The sequence below is a fragment of the Mus musculus genome, chromosome 17, assembly GCF_000001635.26.
Source record: "Mus musculus strain C57BL/6J chromosome 17, GRCm38.p6 C57BL/6J".
Lineage (NCBI taxonomy): Eukaryota > Metazoa > Chordata > Mammalia > Rodentia > Muridae > Mus > Mus musculus.
Genome location: NC_000083.6, coordinates 45,618,741 through 45,634,454, shown reverse-complemented (window position 1 = coordinate 45,634,454; position 15,714 = coordinate 45,618,741). Strand labels below are relative to the sequence as shown.

Below are 15,714 nucleotides of genomic sequence, written 5' to 3'. Positions count from 1 at the left end.
GCTCCTAATGAACCCCAAGACAGGCTCACAATCATGTTCACATGCACACACACAAGCACGTGCAATGCACACTCACCTAGCTGATGACCAGAGCCCCCTTCATTGACCTGAAGATCTGACTCTCTCTCTCTCTCTCTCTCTCTCTCTCTCTCTCTCTCTCTCTCTCATTTTTCAGGTCCCAAAGGAGGTACAGCAGGCTTACTCCCGGGCAGGCATCTAGCCCCCTCCTGACTACATACGGATTGGCAAGGGGAGGGATCTGGAGAAAAGTTCTGGAGAACACTGAGTTAGGATTCTAACTCCTATTACCCAGTGGTGGGAGTCGGGGAAGGATATACTGAGTTTTTGACGATGTGGGAGATGCACAGGCCACAGCAGTGGTCCTGGTACCCACAAGGTGGTTCACCTTGGGAGGTCTGGTCTCCTTGCTCTCCTGTGCTAGTCCTGTACCCACCTCCAGGGTACATACAGTTTCAGAACCTCCGGGACATCCACCTTAAGAAAGACTTCTTCTTGAAATACCGGGACCACGGCTTTTCAGAGATCTTCATCAACTCGAGGGAGGTGAACAGCCATCTCCGGCTGCCCCCGGGGGAATACGTCATTATCCCCTCCACCTATGAGCCCCATAAAGATGCTGACTTCCTGCTTCGGGTCTTCACGGAGAAACACAGTGAGACCTGGTGAGGGGCCTGCCTCGCTCTGGCTAGGGTCCCAGCCCAAGGGCTGCCTGGTGTCAGATTCTGGTCCTCCTTCACATCAACCCTATGATTCACGGAAACTGAGGCACGAAGATGCGAGGTCTAAATTTGTGAGCCACCATATGTTTACTGGGAACTGAACTCTGGACCTCTGGAAGGGTAATCGGTGCGCTTAACCTCTAAGCCATCTCTCCAGCCCCTCTCCTCTAAATTTGTAATAGAAATAGGAATGAAACTAGAGCCCCGATGATGTAATGGAGTATTAGATACTGCTCCATATGCAGTGATAGGACCCTCCCCAGATCGCCCCCAGTACCCCCTCAGCCTTCACTCTCTCATGCCCAGGTTGCTGGATGACGCCAACCGGTTTGAACATCTCCAAGAGGTAACAGGAAGCTCTGGGCTAAAGGGGTTGGAAGTATGGAGGGTGGTTTTTGTTGTTGTTGTTGTTTTGGTTTTTGTTTTGGTTTTTCAAGACAGGGTTTCTCTGTATAGCCCTGGCTATCCTGGAACTCTGTAGACCAGGGTGGCCTCGAACTCAGAAATCTGCCTGCCTCTGCCTCCTGAGTGCTGGGATTAAAGGAGTGCGCCACCACGCCCAGCTTGGAGGGTGTTTTAAAGACCGGCTCTCTCTCTCCTTTTCCCTAGGAGACTGTCACTGACAAGGATTTGGACAAGGATTCTCTTCAGCTGTTTAAGATAATGGCAAACGAGGTAAGAGGGCCAGGGGCAGAGGGGGAAGGGAGGTGGCCACCGGGCCGCAGGGGCAGAGCTGGTGATGGATCCGAGCAGCCAATGATTATTACATCTGTTTCTCCTAGGATGGCGAAGTGGATATGTATGCACTACACAAACTTCTCAACAGGATGACAGCTAAATGTGAGTGTCCCACCCCTCCCTCATGGCTCACCCCACCTCTGCCCCCCCCCAAAATCTGGCCTCCCACTGTTCTCACCCACCTCTTCTTCCCACCCCACCCCTCCTTCACAGTAAGGAACTTCAAGACGAAGGGCTTTAGCTTGGAAGTCTGTCGCCGGATGATCAACCTCCTGGATGTATCTTTCTGCCCTGTGGCTAGCCTACTGGGGTGTTTCCCATCTTCTCCCTGCCATCTCTCCCTCCAGCATCAGTGCCCTTTCCCTGTGATAGGGAAGAGATCTGGGGGGAGGGGGGTGGCGTAGCTGGAGCTCCCAGTTCTGGCTGTTAGCATTGAGGAACCCCAAGCCTGTGTAGACTGTGGACACCTTTTGTTTCCTCTTCCCCAGAATGCCCTCTTTCCTCTTATCCTTGACTAATCTCCCTAGAAAGATGGTTCTGGCAAGCTGGAGCTTCATGAATTCCAGGTCCTGTGGAAAAAGATCAAGAAATGGACGGTAAGGGACCCTTAAAGAGCCAAGAGGCGTGGGAATGGACAAAGAAGCCATTAGAACTATACACACACACACACACACACACACACACACAGAGTCAAACTGGTTAGTAACCAGTATAGCCTGTTATAGTCATGAAGGGTTTGCTAGAAGGCAGGAACATTAGAGATCCAAGTGGCTGATCAGAGGGGGCAGGGGGAAGCCCCAGAGTCTAGGGCAGATGTCATAAGCCAGTCATGCTTGAGTATTCTGTTTTTCAACCACCGTGACCTGATGACGTCTCTGTCTGTCTTCAGGAAATCTTCAAAGAGTGTGATGAGGACCGCTCAGGGAACTTGAACTCCTATGAGATGCGCCTGGCAATAGAGAAAGCAGGTGGCGCCCTGCAGGGGCCAGGAGCCGGGAGGTTGTGTCCAGACCTGAACTCTGCCCTTACTGTCCCCCCCCCCCCAACCCCTCACACACACACATCTGTTCCCTAGGCATCAAGATGAACAACAGAGTGACCGAGGTAGTCGTTGCCAGGTACTCGGATAACATGATTGTGGACTTTGACAGCTTCCTCAACTGTTTCCTGAGGCTCAAGGCCATGTTTGGTAAGTGAGGCACCTGCCCCCTCTTGGTTAGGCCAGGAGAGCTAGCTGCCTTGCTCCCACATCCATTCATCCTGAGGTCTGTTGCTAACAGAACCTCTCCCACACAGACAGAGCACACACCTGACCCAAGTTCAAGTCCACAACGTGCTGGGGCTGTGACTTCTGTCTGTACTCCCATTTCCTTCTCTAGAAAATATGATATGGACAGTCACCGTTCTGCCCCAGGGGGTGGGGATGGAGCCCGTTAGTAGGGTGTTTTTGCCTAGCTGGACCAAGCCCTGGTGTGGTGACACACACCTTTAACCCCAACACTCTGGAGATGGGGGCAGAAAAATCAGGAGTTGAAAGTCATCCTCAGCTACAGAGTGAGCCTGAGGCCAGCCTGGGTCAGCCAGAAGACTCTTGTCTCAAAAATAAATAAATAAATAAATAAACAAACAAACAAATAAATAAATAAATATGAAAAGATTGTCCCAACGATAAAAAAAAAAGCCCATATTTATAATTCTTGAACTTGGGAAGCTGAGACAGGAGGATCACAAGTTTGGGGCAACCCTGGCTACTTAGTGAGACTCTGGGTTAAAACAATAGGGAGCAAGATGAGTCAGCATATAAGAGTGCTTGCTACCAAGTCTGAAGACCTGAGTTCAGTTCCAGGGCCCACGTGGTGGAAGGCGAGCATCAGCAGCCTCAGGTTGTCCTCTGAGCTCCACAGGTGCAAGCTGTCATATATATGCACCTGCATGCCCCTCTCACACACAATAAATTAGTGCAAAACAAATAAGTCAGTGCCCCCCTCCTCTTCCCAGGGCTCTATTCAAAGTAAATGGGTCCGAGCCAAGCGCTCTGAACCAGACCCATCTCCTAACCAGGGTAGCTGTGATTCACTCCTGATGAAAAAGGGATACCTTTCTACTACCTTTCGGGTCTTTTAAACCCTCATCTCAGATCTAACCCCGCCCCCGCCCTCTACCCCTGCCCCACGCCCTTATCCTTAAAACAGCGTTCTTCTTATCCATGGACACCAAGAAAACTGGTTCTATTTGCTTGGATATTAACCAGGTAAGAGGGAAGGCATGGGAAGGGTCGTCTGGCCACACCCTGAACCCCTCCCCTCTAGTCCCACCCACTCTCCATCCTCTGCAGAAAGTCTCCTCTTTTCTGCTGTCTTTGCAGTGGCTGCAAATAACCATGTGGGGGTAGGGAGATGCGAAGCCTGGCTCCCTCGTTCCTCCCTCCGCCGGTGGCGCTCCTGCTCCGGCCAGGATGGTGGATGCTCCTTGTCGCTCTCGCTCTCCAGTGCCCCAGGCACAGTGTTTACTCTGGTCCCCTGATCCGGGCTGACCGGAACACCAACACCCCCCTCCCCCACCCCCACCACGCCCCGAGCACTCTCACGCCGTATTTAGACTAAAAATGAGGTGGATTCTCCGCCAGTTTTTCTCTGGCGAAGGCAATCTTCAGCTTAAGTGTTCCCGCGTGCTGTCAACTCACACCCGCCTCCTAGCCCGCCCTCTTGTCAGGAATTCCATCGCCTCCCCGCGCCGCGTCGTACACATTATTCTAATAAAGAGGACAAGGTTATTTTCCCACTTAATTCTTCAATACCAAAGAGGGGCTCTGCAAATGTGCTTGTCTACAAATTACTAGGGGGCGCTGCAGGGTTACAGGATGTTAAACGCAGCTCAGCCCCAAGCTTTGAAAACATTAGGAACTCTTAGATGCGTTGAACGTTGTGGGGTGGAGGGGCGCCACTGAGCCAATGGCCAGCGAAGCCTGACCTGGGGCTGACAAAGCCAAGAGGCCACAAGGCTTTGAGGTGCCTTTGTCCTATTTTCCCTCAAACTGCCCCTCCTCCAAAGACCGCACCGCAGGGGTCTCAAAGATCAGAGGACAAGCTCCAGGTGTGTGTGTTGGGAGTGGTGGGGGTGACCAACGCCTTTAATCCCCAGACTTGAGAGGCAGGTGGATCTCTATGAGTTCAGGCCAGCCTGGTCTACAGAGGGAGTTCCTAAGACAGCCAGGGCCCTGTCTTGGAAACCAAACCAAACCAACCAACCAAATCAAAGGACAGGCAGTTAGTTGCAAGAGCCAGCTGGTAGACCACACAATGAGGAGTCCCTTCTGGTAGGCGACTGGAGGTCTGTCTTCCGGCTGCTGTACGGGCTCCGGACTGGCTGGGTGGGCTGAGAGCAGCTGGTGTTTCTCCATCTCATCTCAGGACTTGGATTGCAGATGCGTACCCCCTTATCTGGCTTTTTAAAGTGAATCCCTGGGTCCCAACCATCAGGCTTGAGTGGCAGGCCATCTTCCTGGTCCTCGCTCTTCCTTCTCTTATAGAGCCAGTAATAATGCCACCATAGGACCTTCCTCCCGTGACTCAGCCTCCTAGATAAGGCTTCCCTTAGATTAAACCACTTCCCTTAGATTAAACCTTCGTTCCACAGAGCAATCAGGATACTTCCTGCCTCTGTGTACAGCTTCCTAGGGACCGGTGGTTTCTGTCAAATTCTGCAAATTCCCCCAAATTCTGGCAGTTAGACAAAAGCCAACATAGGTCAGGAACTTAGGAAGCCAGTCCCACCTCTGCCAAGAGAAGCCTTTCCCCTTATCACTAACAGAGGGAACAAGTAGCTACCTGCGGTGTTTATTAGTATACCAAAGTTCCCTGAGTGTCACACGTGTCTGTTACACATTGCAGAGTCCATGTCTGCATCCTGGCTCCTCTCAGCCCTTCCTACACCTGCTCAGTCTTATAACCCTGCTATTTTGACTCTCTCTCTCTCTCTCTCTCTCTCTCCACTCCAGTCTTTTGCCTGTGTTCTCCTGGTCTCCCTCCTTCTCCCACCTCTCTCTACCGGCCATATTCAATCTTCTCTCTCTCTCTCTCTCTCTCTCTCTCTCTCTCTCTCTCTCTCTCTCTCTCGTCCCTACAGTAAAAACCTTCCCTTAATCACACCATGGAGCCGGGCAGTGGTGGCACACGCCTTTGATCCCAGCACTCAGGAGGCAGAGGCAGGCTGATTTCTGAGTTCGAGGCCAGCCTGGTCTACAGAGTGAGTTGCAGGACAGCCAGGGCTACACAGAGAAATCCTGTCTCGGAAAAAAACAAATAAATAAAAAAATAAATAAATCACACCATGGACCTGATCTGTCGTCTGTTTATATATACACAGTTTGCAGTTTCCTGAAGAGCAGAGCCTACTGGGACAGACGCTGTGCAGACAGCTGGGATTGCCATCCTTTGAGATCCTTTCCCAGTGCTCCAGCCCTACCCCTTCTCTGTCACTCTAAAGATCAATTTAGTCAGCTTGTACAGAGCTGCCTCTTCCCCCTCTCATGGCCACACCCGACTGACTGTCCCTTGAGGAATTGGTTCCTGTCCCTCCAGCCCTTTGTTTTCCTCTCCTTTGCCTTGTGATCAGTCACACTCTCCAGGGAGCCTCTGAGCCTATTCTCCACATGACTCTCTCCCTACAGAGCTCATCTCCCTAGGGATGGCAGGACATCCCAACAGGCAGTCTTAGAGAGGTTCTAAAACTAACAGGTCTTTTGAACTTTCAAAAGGTCTCAACCAAAACAGGGCTTGGTGGCGCAGGCCTTTAATCCCAGCAGGCAGATCTCGGCCAGCCTGGTCTACAGAGTGAGTTCCAGGACAGCCAGGGCTACACAGAGAAACCCTGTCTCGAGTAAATAAACAAGCAGGCAGAGTGAGAATACTTGACCCTTGACATCAGTAAGTATTTGCCGGCAATAGCTGTATACAGTTTGTGTTAAAATACAGAAAACAAGACACGCCATTCTTCCTTTGACTCCATCCCAGTGGGTTCATATGGCCACTTATGCACCTCACCGCCCTAGGAGGTTTTGTCCCCACTGTGGCCTCCCAAGGATGTGTCCCCACAGGCTGTTTGACTACATTTCTGCTCTTCCCCCTTAGCCTAGGGCACAGAGATGTCAGCCTACACCACTCGTGAGCTGACTTTGATTTGAGTCCCTGGCAATCTAGATTTCATCTCTTGATGACCAACTGCCAATTTTCCACAGATGTTGCCCCTCCCCCACCCCCTTTCTCTTTCTTTGATGTCAGAAGAACAACTCTACCCTGCTTCTTGCCTCCCTCAAAGTATCACCATTGTTCAGTCTTTTGGTCTCTGAGAAAGTGGGGTCTGGAATGATCTGGAAAACCACATAATACTAGGTAGCACTTAAAAGCAATGTAGCACTTAAAAGCAATGAGCTCAAATGCGATCCAGTCTGGAAACAACCAGTGTAAAGAAGCAAAGAGAACGAGCTCACTCAAATGAAATTTTACTTTATTTCAGTGTGGCAGAATATGTAAAACACAGAGTTTATTATTTTATGAGCCAGCAAGGTGGGCTCAGCAGCAGGGGAAGGCAGTTGCTGCCAAGTCTGACGATCTGAGTTCGATCCCCAGAACCCTTTATGGCAGAAGGAGAGAACTGAATCCCCAAAGTTTCCCTCTGAGATCCACCGAAGCATTAAAGTACTAAATCCACAAAAATTGTTTGGCTGCCATCATATAAGAAATTGCCATTTTAGCGCTAAACACAATGTATTGTGGTGTGAGAGAGAGACAGAGACAGACTCAAGTTATGAGGCTTGGCAGCAAACGCCTTTACCTCCTGAGCCATCTCCTCAGCTGGCCACTTAATATTTAATACTTCTTCAGTGTTGGACCAACTTGAAACAGAATCAACCGGAAGACTGAAGCTTTCCCAGCAGAGGCAAATGATTCCCACGTAGTCCTCTAGATGGCGGTAGAGAGTTCTATCGCGCTCTTGTCTGACGTTTCCTTTCCCTTATGCCATTGGGTACTGCTGGGAGTCAGCAGCTGCAACAGGTTCTCAGAAACCCCACTTATGCTGCGGCCGAGGGGTCCTTCTGAGAAATGATGCCATGCGACAGGCATAAAAGGAGGCTTATTGTGGGAAGGGAGGAGATCAGGGACCTGGTAAAGGGGTAGAGGCAGAGAAAGGGGGAAAGGAGACAGAGAAGGACCGAAGGGGAGAAAAAGAGAAAGGCCGGCCAAGAACACGTGGGAAGAGGAGGAAGGGGTCTGGGGTAGCAAGCAGTGCTTCTATCCACTGTACTTGGCTCATACCTGGAGGCGAGTGATGACGCACGCTGTTGCTAGGTAACTGTTGGGCAGAGCTTATAGAAATTGTCTATAAACCAGTACACTCTATACTTTCTTATATATTTTAAAAGACTTATTTTTCTGTATGTACCACTGTGTGTGTGTAGGCCACGTGTGTTGCAGGTGCCATCGGAGTTCAGAAGAGCGTGTCCGATCCCGTGGAGTTTTAGTTTCAGGCAGTTGTGGGTAACGTTACCTGACCTGGGTGCTGGGGACTCAACTCTGATCCTCAGCAAGAGCAGGACAGAGGAAGAGAGGAAGAACTTAACCTCCGCGCCATCTCTCCAGTCTCCTGTATTGGCTTTTTTGCCTCAACCTCCTGGCAGTCCTCTTGCCTAGCTTCCTGGGTGCTGGTATTCGAGGCACGAACGACCATGCTCAGGCACTTAGGAGCTCATTAACAGGTGTTTCCAATCTTTTGACACAATGAGACAACACTGTACCTGTTTATGTCATCCCAGTGCTAATATTTCTTTTTTTTCCTGTCTCCCTTTTTCCTTTTTAGATTTTATCCAGCTGGGAGCAGCCAAGAGTTTATATAAACAGCTCAGCATTGCAAACCGAAGCCCAAATACCAAGAGAAGCCAGAACCAAGAACACCAGACGCCCTTAGTAGGCACTCAAGAGCACCAGCCTATGTCTAGCTTATTTGGCTTCTCCTCGGGCTCGTTCCTCTGGCCTCATTAGGTTCAAGTGATGAAGCCAGGGTCTGCTTTGAGATAACTATTGTTGTGGCTAGACTTGCCACCCAGATGGCTTCTAAGGTCCTAGAATTCAGTCACCCCTTTTGCCCTTTGAGTAGCTTCTTTTGTTTGTTTTGTTTTGTTTTTCGAGACAGGGTTTCTCTGTGTAGCCCTGGCTGTGATGGAACTCACTCTGTAGGCCAGGCTGGCCAGAACTCAGAAGTTCGCCTGCCTCTGCCTCCCAAGTGCTGGGATCAAAGGCGTGTGCCACCACTGCCCAGCTTTGAGTAGCTTCTTTAGGATCCATTTGTGGTAGTCACATGTCACCATAAACTTTGGGGAGTCTCATCTGGGGTTCCACAAGTTACCAAAGAAAATTGGGTTCCCCTTTTGGGAAGTCTTAGTCTCAACCATAAAAGGATTTAAGAACCAAATTATAAGGAAACTCTGGGTCAGTCTTATTAAAGGTTAAAAGAGAGCCTCTGGGCAGGCAAACTAAATCTTGAGGCCATTTGGAGAAGGAAGAGGACCAAGAGGAAGAGAGACACCCACACCTCTGGAAGCCATATTACAAGAGAAAACTTCTGGGAAAGAGCAAGAAATTCTTAAAGTGAGTGGGCTTTGGCCAGTCTTCCAAAGAAATAGAGAAGAAAGACAAAAGTAAAGGTGTTCTGACAAGCTGGATGGCTTAGCAAAGATGGTGGATCTCAAAGTAACTGCTGGGTGCAGGTATTCCTACAGGTGGCTGGAGAGAGACACACCTGTGGTTGTATGAGCATTAAATTCCCTACCTAGAGCCGGGCGTGGTGGTGCATGCCTTTAATCCCAGCACTCGGGAGGCAGAGGCAGGTGAGTTGAGGCCAGCCTGGTCTACAAAGTGAGTTCCAGGACAGCCAGGGCTATACAGAGAAACCCTGTCTCGAAAACAAACAAACAAAAAATATTCCCTATCTAGGGTGGTATGCAAGCGCTTCCACCAGCTGCTGTCTGTCTCCCCAGAGCTTCAGAAGCAGGGCATGTGGCGAACTTTTTGCAGTATTCCAGTCTGTTAAAGGAGTAATGGTAGCCGAGTGTCTCCTTGCAGCCTAGATGAGAAGATACATTTGGCTGTGGCTTAGGGTTCATTTTCTATAAGCTGTCTCGAGTTTTAGCTCATCTTTGTTCTTAGCTTTTTATTTGTTTCTTCTTTATAAAATTCTAGGACCACTTTCTTTTCTTTTCTTTTTTGAAAATAGGTTTATTTATATTTTATGTGTGCCTGTGCTTTGTCTACGTGTCTGCCTGTGTACCTGTACATGCAGTGCCCATAGAGACAAGAAGGGGCTTCAGGTCCTCTAGGACTGGAGTTACAGCTGGTTGTGAGCTGCCTTATGGATACAGGGTCCACACCAGGCTCCTCTTCAGCAGCAGCAAGTGCATTTAACCCCGCCTCTCCCTCCTTCCTTTTGTTGATGGGGGGAAAAAATCCCCAATTTGACTTCAAAGGGAATAAAAGAGTTTATTTTGAAACCAAGTATGATTGACCATGGTCTGGGAACCCAGGCCTAGGTCACTCCAAATTCCATGCTCCAACGTGGTAACAGTTGGATAGGGTTTTCATAGTAACAGAAAAAAGAAAATTGTAACAGAGTGATGTTTGTTTGTTCCTTTGTTTGAGGACAGAGTTTCTCTGTGTGTAGCTTTGGCTGTCCTGGAACTCACTCTGCAGACCAGGCCGGCCTCGAACTCAGAGAGATGAAAATGAAAAGTCGGAGGAGATGGCTCAGTGGTTAAAAGCACTGGCTTTAAAATCTCTTCCAAAGGACCTGGCTCCCATCCCCGGCACCCACACGATTATTCAGACTTCTCTATAGCTCCAGTGCCACCAGGCACACATACAAAGCACATACATGCAGGCAAAACAGCCATGTACATAGTATTATACTTCTTTGTTGTTGTTTTTGAGATGGGGTGTACTTTCTGTAGCCCTGGCTGTCCTGGAACTCACTCTGTAGTCCAGGCTGGCCTTGAACTCACAGAGATTCGCCTGCCTACGCCCCCTGAGTACTGAAATTAAAGCCTTGTGCCACCACCGACCGGCAAAATAATACATTTTAAGAAGTCTTAAAGAAATGAAGGCCGGGCAGTGGTGGCACACGCCTTTGATCCCAGCACTTGGGAGGCAGAGGCAGGCAGATTTCTGAGTTCAAGGCCAGCCTGGTCTACAGAGCGAGTTCCATCACAGCCAGGGCTACACAGAGAAACCCTGTCTTGAAAAAACCAAAAAAAAAAAAAAAAACCAAAAAAAAAAAAAAAAAAAAAAAGGAAATGAGACAGTGTAGTATCGTGTAGGCTCAGATTTTTTTTTTTTTTTTTTTCTTCCGAGACAGGGTTTCTCTGTGTAGCCTTGGCTTTCCTGGAACTCACTCTGTAGACCAGGCTGGCCTCGAACTCAGAAATCCACCTGCCTCTGCCTCCTGAGTGCTGGGATTAAAGGCATGTGCCACCATGCCCGGCTCGGCTTAGATTTTTCAAAACCTACTTTTAATAAGGATTCTCAAATGCTTCGACCCCCTTCAGTATCTATTTTTATATGCAAAATACAAATATTGTTTGTTTTTATTATTTTGTATTTATGTGTGTTGTATCATATGCAAGCCTGGTCAGTGCCCTCAGCGATCAGAAGACCATAACAGATCTCCTTCAAGTTAAGTTACAGATGCTTGTGAGCCACCATGTAGATGCTGGAGAATCACCTTGGTCTTTGGAAGAGCCAGTGCTCTTAACCTGGCTGTCTTTTCAGCTCTTAATTAATTTTTTAATCCTGGTTATACTATAAGATTACTTAGCCGGGCAGTGGTGGCACACACCTTTAATCCCAGCACTTGGGAGGCAGAGGCAGGCAGATTTCAAGAGTTCGAGGCCAGCCTGGTCTACAAAGTGAGTTCCAGGAAAGCCAGGGCTACACAGAGAAATCCTGTCTCGAAAAACAAAACAAAACAAAATTCCTTAAAGAAATCACCTGCACTTAAGGTTTAAAAGGTCCTGAATGCTGCTGTTCAGAGATTGATGTCTTTCTTCAAATTAGGGTAAGATTTATCCCAAATCTTTCATTGAGTATCCATAGCTAGAATAAATGGAGTTAAAAATCTGTTAAATATCTGAGCATATTATAGGGCCTTTTACCACCATAAGATTGATGTATCTTAATACTGGTGTGGCTAAGATATGGCCCATGAAAAACCCATTTTCTTTTTTTTTTCCCTTTCCTTTTGTATTCTTCTCTCTTTTTAAGATTTAGTTATTCTTTTATGTATATGAGTACATTGTTGCTGTCTTCAGACACACCAGAAGAGGGCATGGGATCCCCTTACAGATGGTTGTGAGCCACTATGTGGTTGCCTGGGAATTGAACTCAGGACCTCTGGAAGAGCAGTCAGTGCTCTTAACTGCTGAGCCATCTCTCCAGTCCCTCTTTTTTTTCTTTTGAGAGTCCATCTATTTTTATTTTATGTGTATGGTCTATGGGTGCATAGACACACTTGTCTATGCATGCAGTGGTCGTCGAAGTCAGAAGATAATGTCGGATCCTCTGGGACTGGACTTACAGAAGGTTGTGAGCCACTCTGTGGCAGCTGCAAGCTGAACCTGGGTCCTCTTCAGGAGCCTCTCATGTTCTCAACCACTGAGCGACCTCTCCAGCTCACCTGCTGGATTTGTTTGTTTGAGATTATAAATTTTATGTATGTGTAGGTGTGTGTGCATACCATGTCCATGAGAGTGCCTGCAAAGGCCAGAAGAGAGTCTTGGACTCCACAGGTTGTAAGGAGTTGCCTGACATGGATCCTTTGGGAGAACAAAAGTGTTCTTAACCTCTGAGCCATCTGTCCAGCCTCAGTGTCTTAGGGTTTCCATTGTTGTGAAAAGACACCATCACCAAGGCAATTCTTTTTTTGTTTGTTTTTTGTTTTGTTTTGTTTTTTTGTTTTTTCAAGACAGTGTTTCTCTGTGTAGCCCTGGCTGTCCTGGAACTCACTTTGTAGTCCAGGCTGGCCTTGAACTCAGAAATCCGCCTGTCTCTGCCTCCCAAGTGCTGGGATTAAAGGTGTGCACCACCACTGCCGGGCCACCAAGGCAATTCTTATAAAGGACAATATTTAGTTGGGGCTGGCTTACAAGTTCTGAAGTTCAGTCCATTATCATCATGGCGGGAAGCATGACAGCATCCAGGCGGGCATGGTACTTGAGGAGCTGAGAGTTCCACACCTTGTTGCGAAGGCAACCAGGAGAAGACTGTCTCTCCAGCAGCTAGGAGGAGGGACTCTCTGGCACTGGATGGAGAGCTTCAAAGCCCACCTCCACAGTGATGCACTTCTTCCAACAAAACCACACCTCCTTCCAACAAAACCACAGTGCAACCTCCCAAGGACCCAACCTCCACTTCAAACCACCACTGCCAGTTTCTTTGCTTCTTGAAGTTGCAGTAGTAGGAAGGTGGTGTCACACACCTTTAATCCCAGCACTCAGAAGAGACAGGAAGACCTCTGAGTTCCTGGCCAGCTTGGTCTACAGAGTTCCAGGACATCTGGAGCTACACAGAGAATCCCTATCTCAAAAGAAATACATTAAATTAAAAAGTAGTAATAGGAAAAAATATCTTTAAATTTTCTTTTTTTGTTTGTCTGCGGTTTGTTGTTGTTGTTTTGTCTGTTTGTTTTTTTTTCCAGAGACAGGGATTCCCTGTATAGTACTAGCTGTCCTGTCCTGGAACTAACTCTGTAGACCATGCTGGCCCCGAACTCACAGAGATCCACCTGCCTCTACCTCCCCAGTGCTGGGATTAAAGGCGTGCACCACCACCACTCAGCTAAAATTTCTCTTTTTTTAAATACTATTTTTTAAAGATTTATTTATTTGGGACTGGAGAGATGGCTCAGCAGTTAAGAGCACTGACTGCTCTTTCAAAGGTCCTGAGTTCAATTCCCAGCAACCACATGGTGGCTCACAACCATCCATAATGAGATCTGACGCCCTCTTCTGGTGTGTCTGAAGACAACTACAGTGTACTCACATAAATAAAATAAATAAATAGATCTTTTAAAAAAAGATCTATTTATTTTATGTAATATATATCACAGACAAAGAGATCTCCATAAAAACCAAGACTGTGAATGTCAATGTTTGTTGGGCTTTTTTTTTTTTTTTTTAAATATGGACTGCTTCACGAATTTGTGTGTCATCCTTGCGCAGGGCCATGCTAATCTTCTCTGTATCGTTCCAATTTTTTTTTTTTAGTATATGTGCTGCCGAAGTGAGCACGTTTGTTGGGCTTTTATCTATCAGTCTCACTGTGAAAAGGAACACAAAGACCTTTAAAGAGCACTGAACATTGGTTTGCTCTATTTCATTATTCTTTGCTAAGGACACACATGTGTTGGTTCACCTTAAGTGGCCTTGTTGAGCTCAACTTGTGATGACACTGCCACTGTCCTGTGGGGTCCTATTTATATTCCTTCATCACAGATCCTCCCACGTGTTCGCTATATCAAAATATCCTTTCAACCCTGTCTGCTTCAAGAAAACAAGTCTTTAAAGTGTTCACTTTAGCAAGACATGCTCTCATCTATGTGCCCCAACAAAACATCATTCGACAGAACTAACTTTCCAAAGAAACTGGAAGTTTCCACTTCATGTGCTATTTCATCTAACCCAGGAAGCCAGTATGAAATTGTCTAGGAGATTTAGCTATACATAACAAACACGAAGTGGGTCCTGTCTCCACCTCTCTAGCCCTGGGATTGCAGGCAAACACTACACATAGACACACATAATCTCCTAGGTTCAAACTGAAGTTTCCACGTTTGTGCAGCAAGCCCTTTACCACCTGACTGGCTGAGCCCCTCCCCAGCCCCTAGGAACTAGTTCCGTTTTAGGAAGATGAGACGTTTGTCAGCCACAACGGTTGCATGTCTTTCCTCTTGACACTGTCTTTCCACTGGGGTTGGTTAATATCTATCACATAGACATTTGCTCCTTCACTCCGGTAGATCTGTTTTCTCCCAGGCATCTACCACCGAGCCCTGCCTCTCTTCCTCATGACATTTGGCCTATTGGGGTCTTGTGTGTCCTGATTTCGGTAGCTGCAGATCATAACCAAAGGATGGAATGCTTATCTAGTTTCCCCAGGGTTCTGATTCCCCAAGCCCAACACAAAACAAAAACCGCTTAGCATATTCTCGGTAAGACACAGAAAACTGCCTTGAAGTCTGCCTCCCGGGGAAACCACTTCCTGCTCTATCTTCCTCCGGGATCCTGTGGCTCTCTGCCTATGTATTTACTTCTAGGACCTCTGGGGAGCCTGCAGCTCCCTTTTCCTCTCTCCGTGTTTACTCTGCTTCCCAGCGCAGGCCACAGAGTGGGAGTTTCCTGCCTGTTCATCCCCACAGCGGCGTCACTGTCTCTCCTTGACACCCACCTCTCCCGGCCTGGCCTTCAAACTCTGGGTCTCCTGGGGCCTTGGAATCACCTTCCTTCCGGTGTCTGAGTCCCGCTGTCACCTCCCCAAGGACTTCGGGATGCTTCTTTTTGGTTACTGCCACCTACCCAGAGGGATGTCGAAGACTCCCTCAGGCTTTGTTTGTGGCCCCGGCCTTGAGTTCATTAGGCAGTTTTTAAATTCAGTCTGTTCATTACTTGGCTACTCGTCCTTGCTCAGATCCTTTCTTCCTTGAACCCCCCTCCTAAAGCACCCACCCTACCCGTTGAAAGGCATTGCCCGACCTACTTCCTCCTGGAGACCCTGTCTAGGGGCCGCCTCCTTCTCTAGCCACTCCTCTTTCCGCCTCCCCCCTCCCTTCTCTGACCTGCTTTTATGACCTCTGGACAGAAACTTCCCATTTCCTGTTGTGTCTCCCATCCTGACCGTGCATTGAGAGTTTTTCACTGACATTTGGGCCTCACTGGTTTTTAGAGCCCATACCTAGTGAATACTGAATGAGTCTGAGGCTTAGAGGAATGAATGGCTTCAAACTGTCCTGCGCGACCCAGCTCTCCAGCTGGGGCCACCGCAGCCCATTCAGTTTGATGTGCAAACCTCTGTACCACATCTGCCTTGCTCCCAACTTCTTCTGTCACCAAGGTTCCCTGTGAATGTGTTCATTCATCCGTCAAAGGAAAAAAACAAAACAAACACGGAGGTGAGAATTATAAAGGCCTAGAGCTCTG

The 15,714-nt window shown here is 48.1% G+C and overlaps 1 protein-coding gene, 1 long non-coding RNA gene and 1 pseudogene across 6 annotated transcripts in view; 2 read left to right on the top strand and 1 right to left on the bottom strand.

Moving 5' to 3' along the window:
• Capn11 (calpain 11) overlaps positions 1-4,264 on the top strand; it is a 29,519-nt gene extending 25,255 nt beyond the window's left edge. For 2 of the 5 annotated variants that reach the window (XM_011246479.3, XM_017317486.2), the window contains 11 exons: positions 176-187; positions 472-683; positions 1,047-1,086; positions 1,350-1,415; positions 1,523-1,580; positions 1,692-1,756; positions 2,006-2,074; positions 2,368-2,446; positions 2,554-2,667; positions 3,671-3,729; positions 3,844-4,264. In XM_011246479.3, the coding sequence (XP_011244781.1) occupies positions 176-187; positions 472-683; positions 1,047-1,086; positions 1,350-1,415; positions 1,523-1,580; positions 1,692-1,756; positions 2,006-2,074; positions 2,368-2,446; positions 2,554-2,667; positions 3,671-3,729; positions 3,844-3,870 (801 nt within the window). In that variant the 3' untranslated portion in view covers positions 3,871-4,264. Of the gene's footprint in view, positions 1-175; positions 188-460; positions 868-1,046; positions 1,087-1,349; positions 1,416-1,522; positions 1,581-1,691; positions 1,757-2,005; positions 2,075-2,367; positions 2,447-2,553; positions 2,668-3,670; positions 3,730-3,843 lie in introns of those variants that run through there. The other 3 variants (NM_001013767.2, XR_876510.3, XM_011246480.3) reach the window with 3 other exon arrangements.
• Positions 4,265-7,503: 3,239 nt separating this feature from the next.
• Gm52283 lies at positions 7,504-8,692 on the top strand. The gene is made up of 3 exons (XR_003952231.1): positions 7,504-7,825; positions 7,936-8,232; positions 8,334-8,692. It is a non-coding gene; the product is annotated as a predicted gene, 52283 (long non-coding RNA).
• A 5,003-nt stretch (positions 8,693-13,695) lies between these two features.
• Positions 13,696-13,796, bottom strand: Gm25008 (annotated as a pseudogene).
• Positions 13,797-15,714: the final 1,918 nt, after the last annotated feature.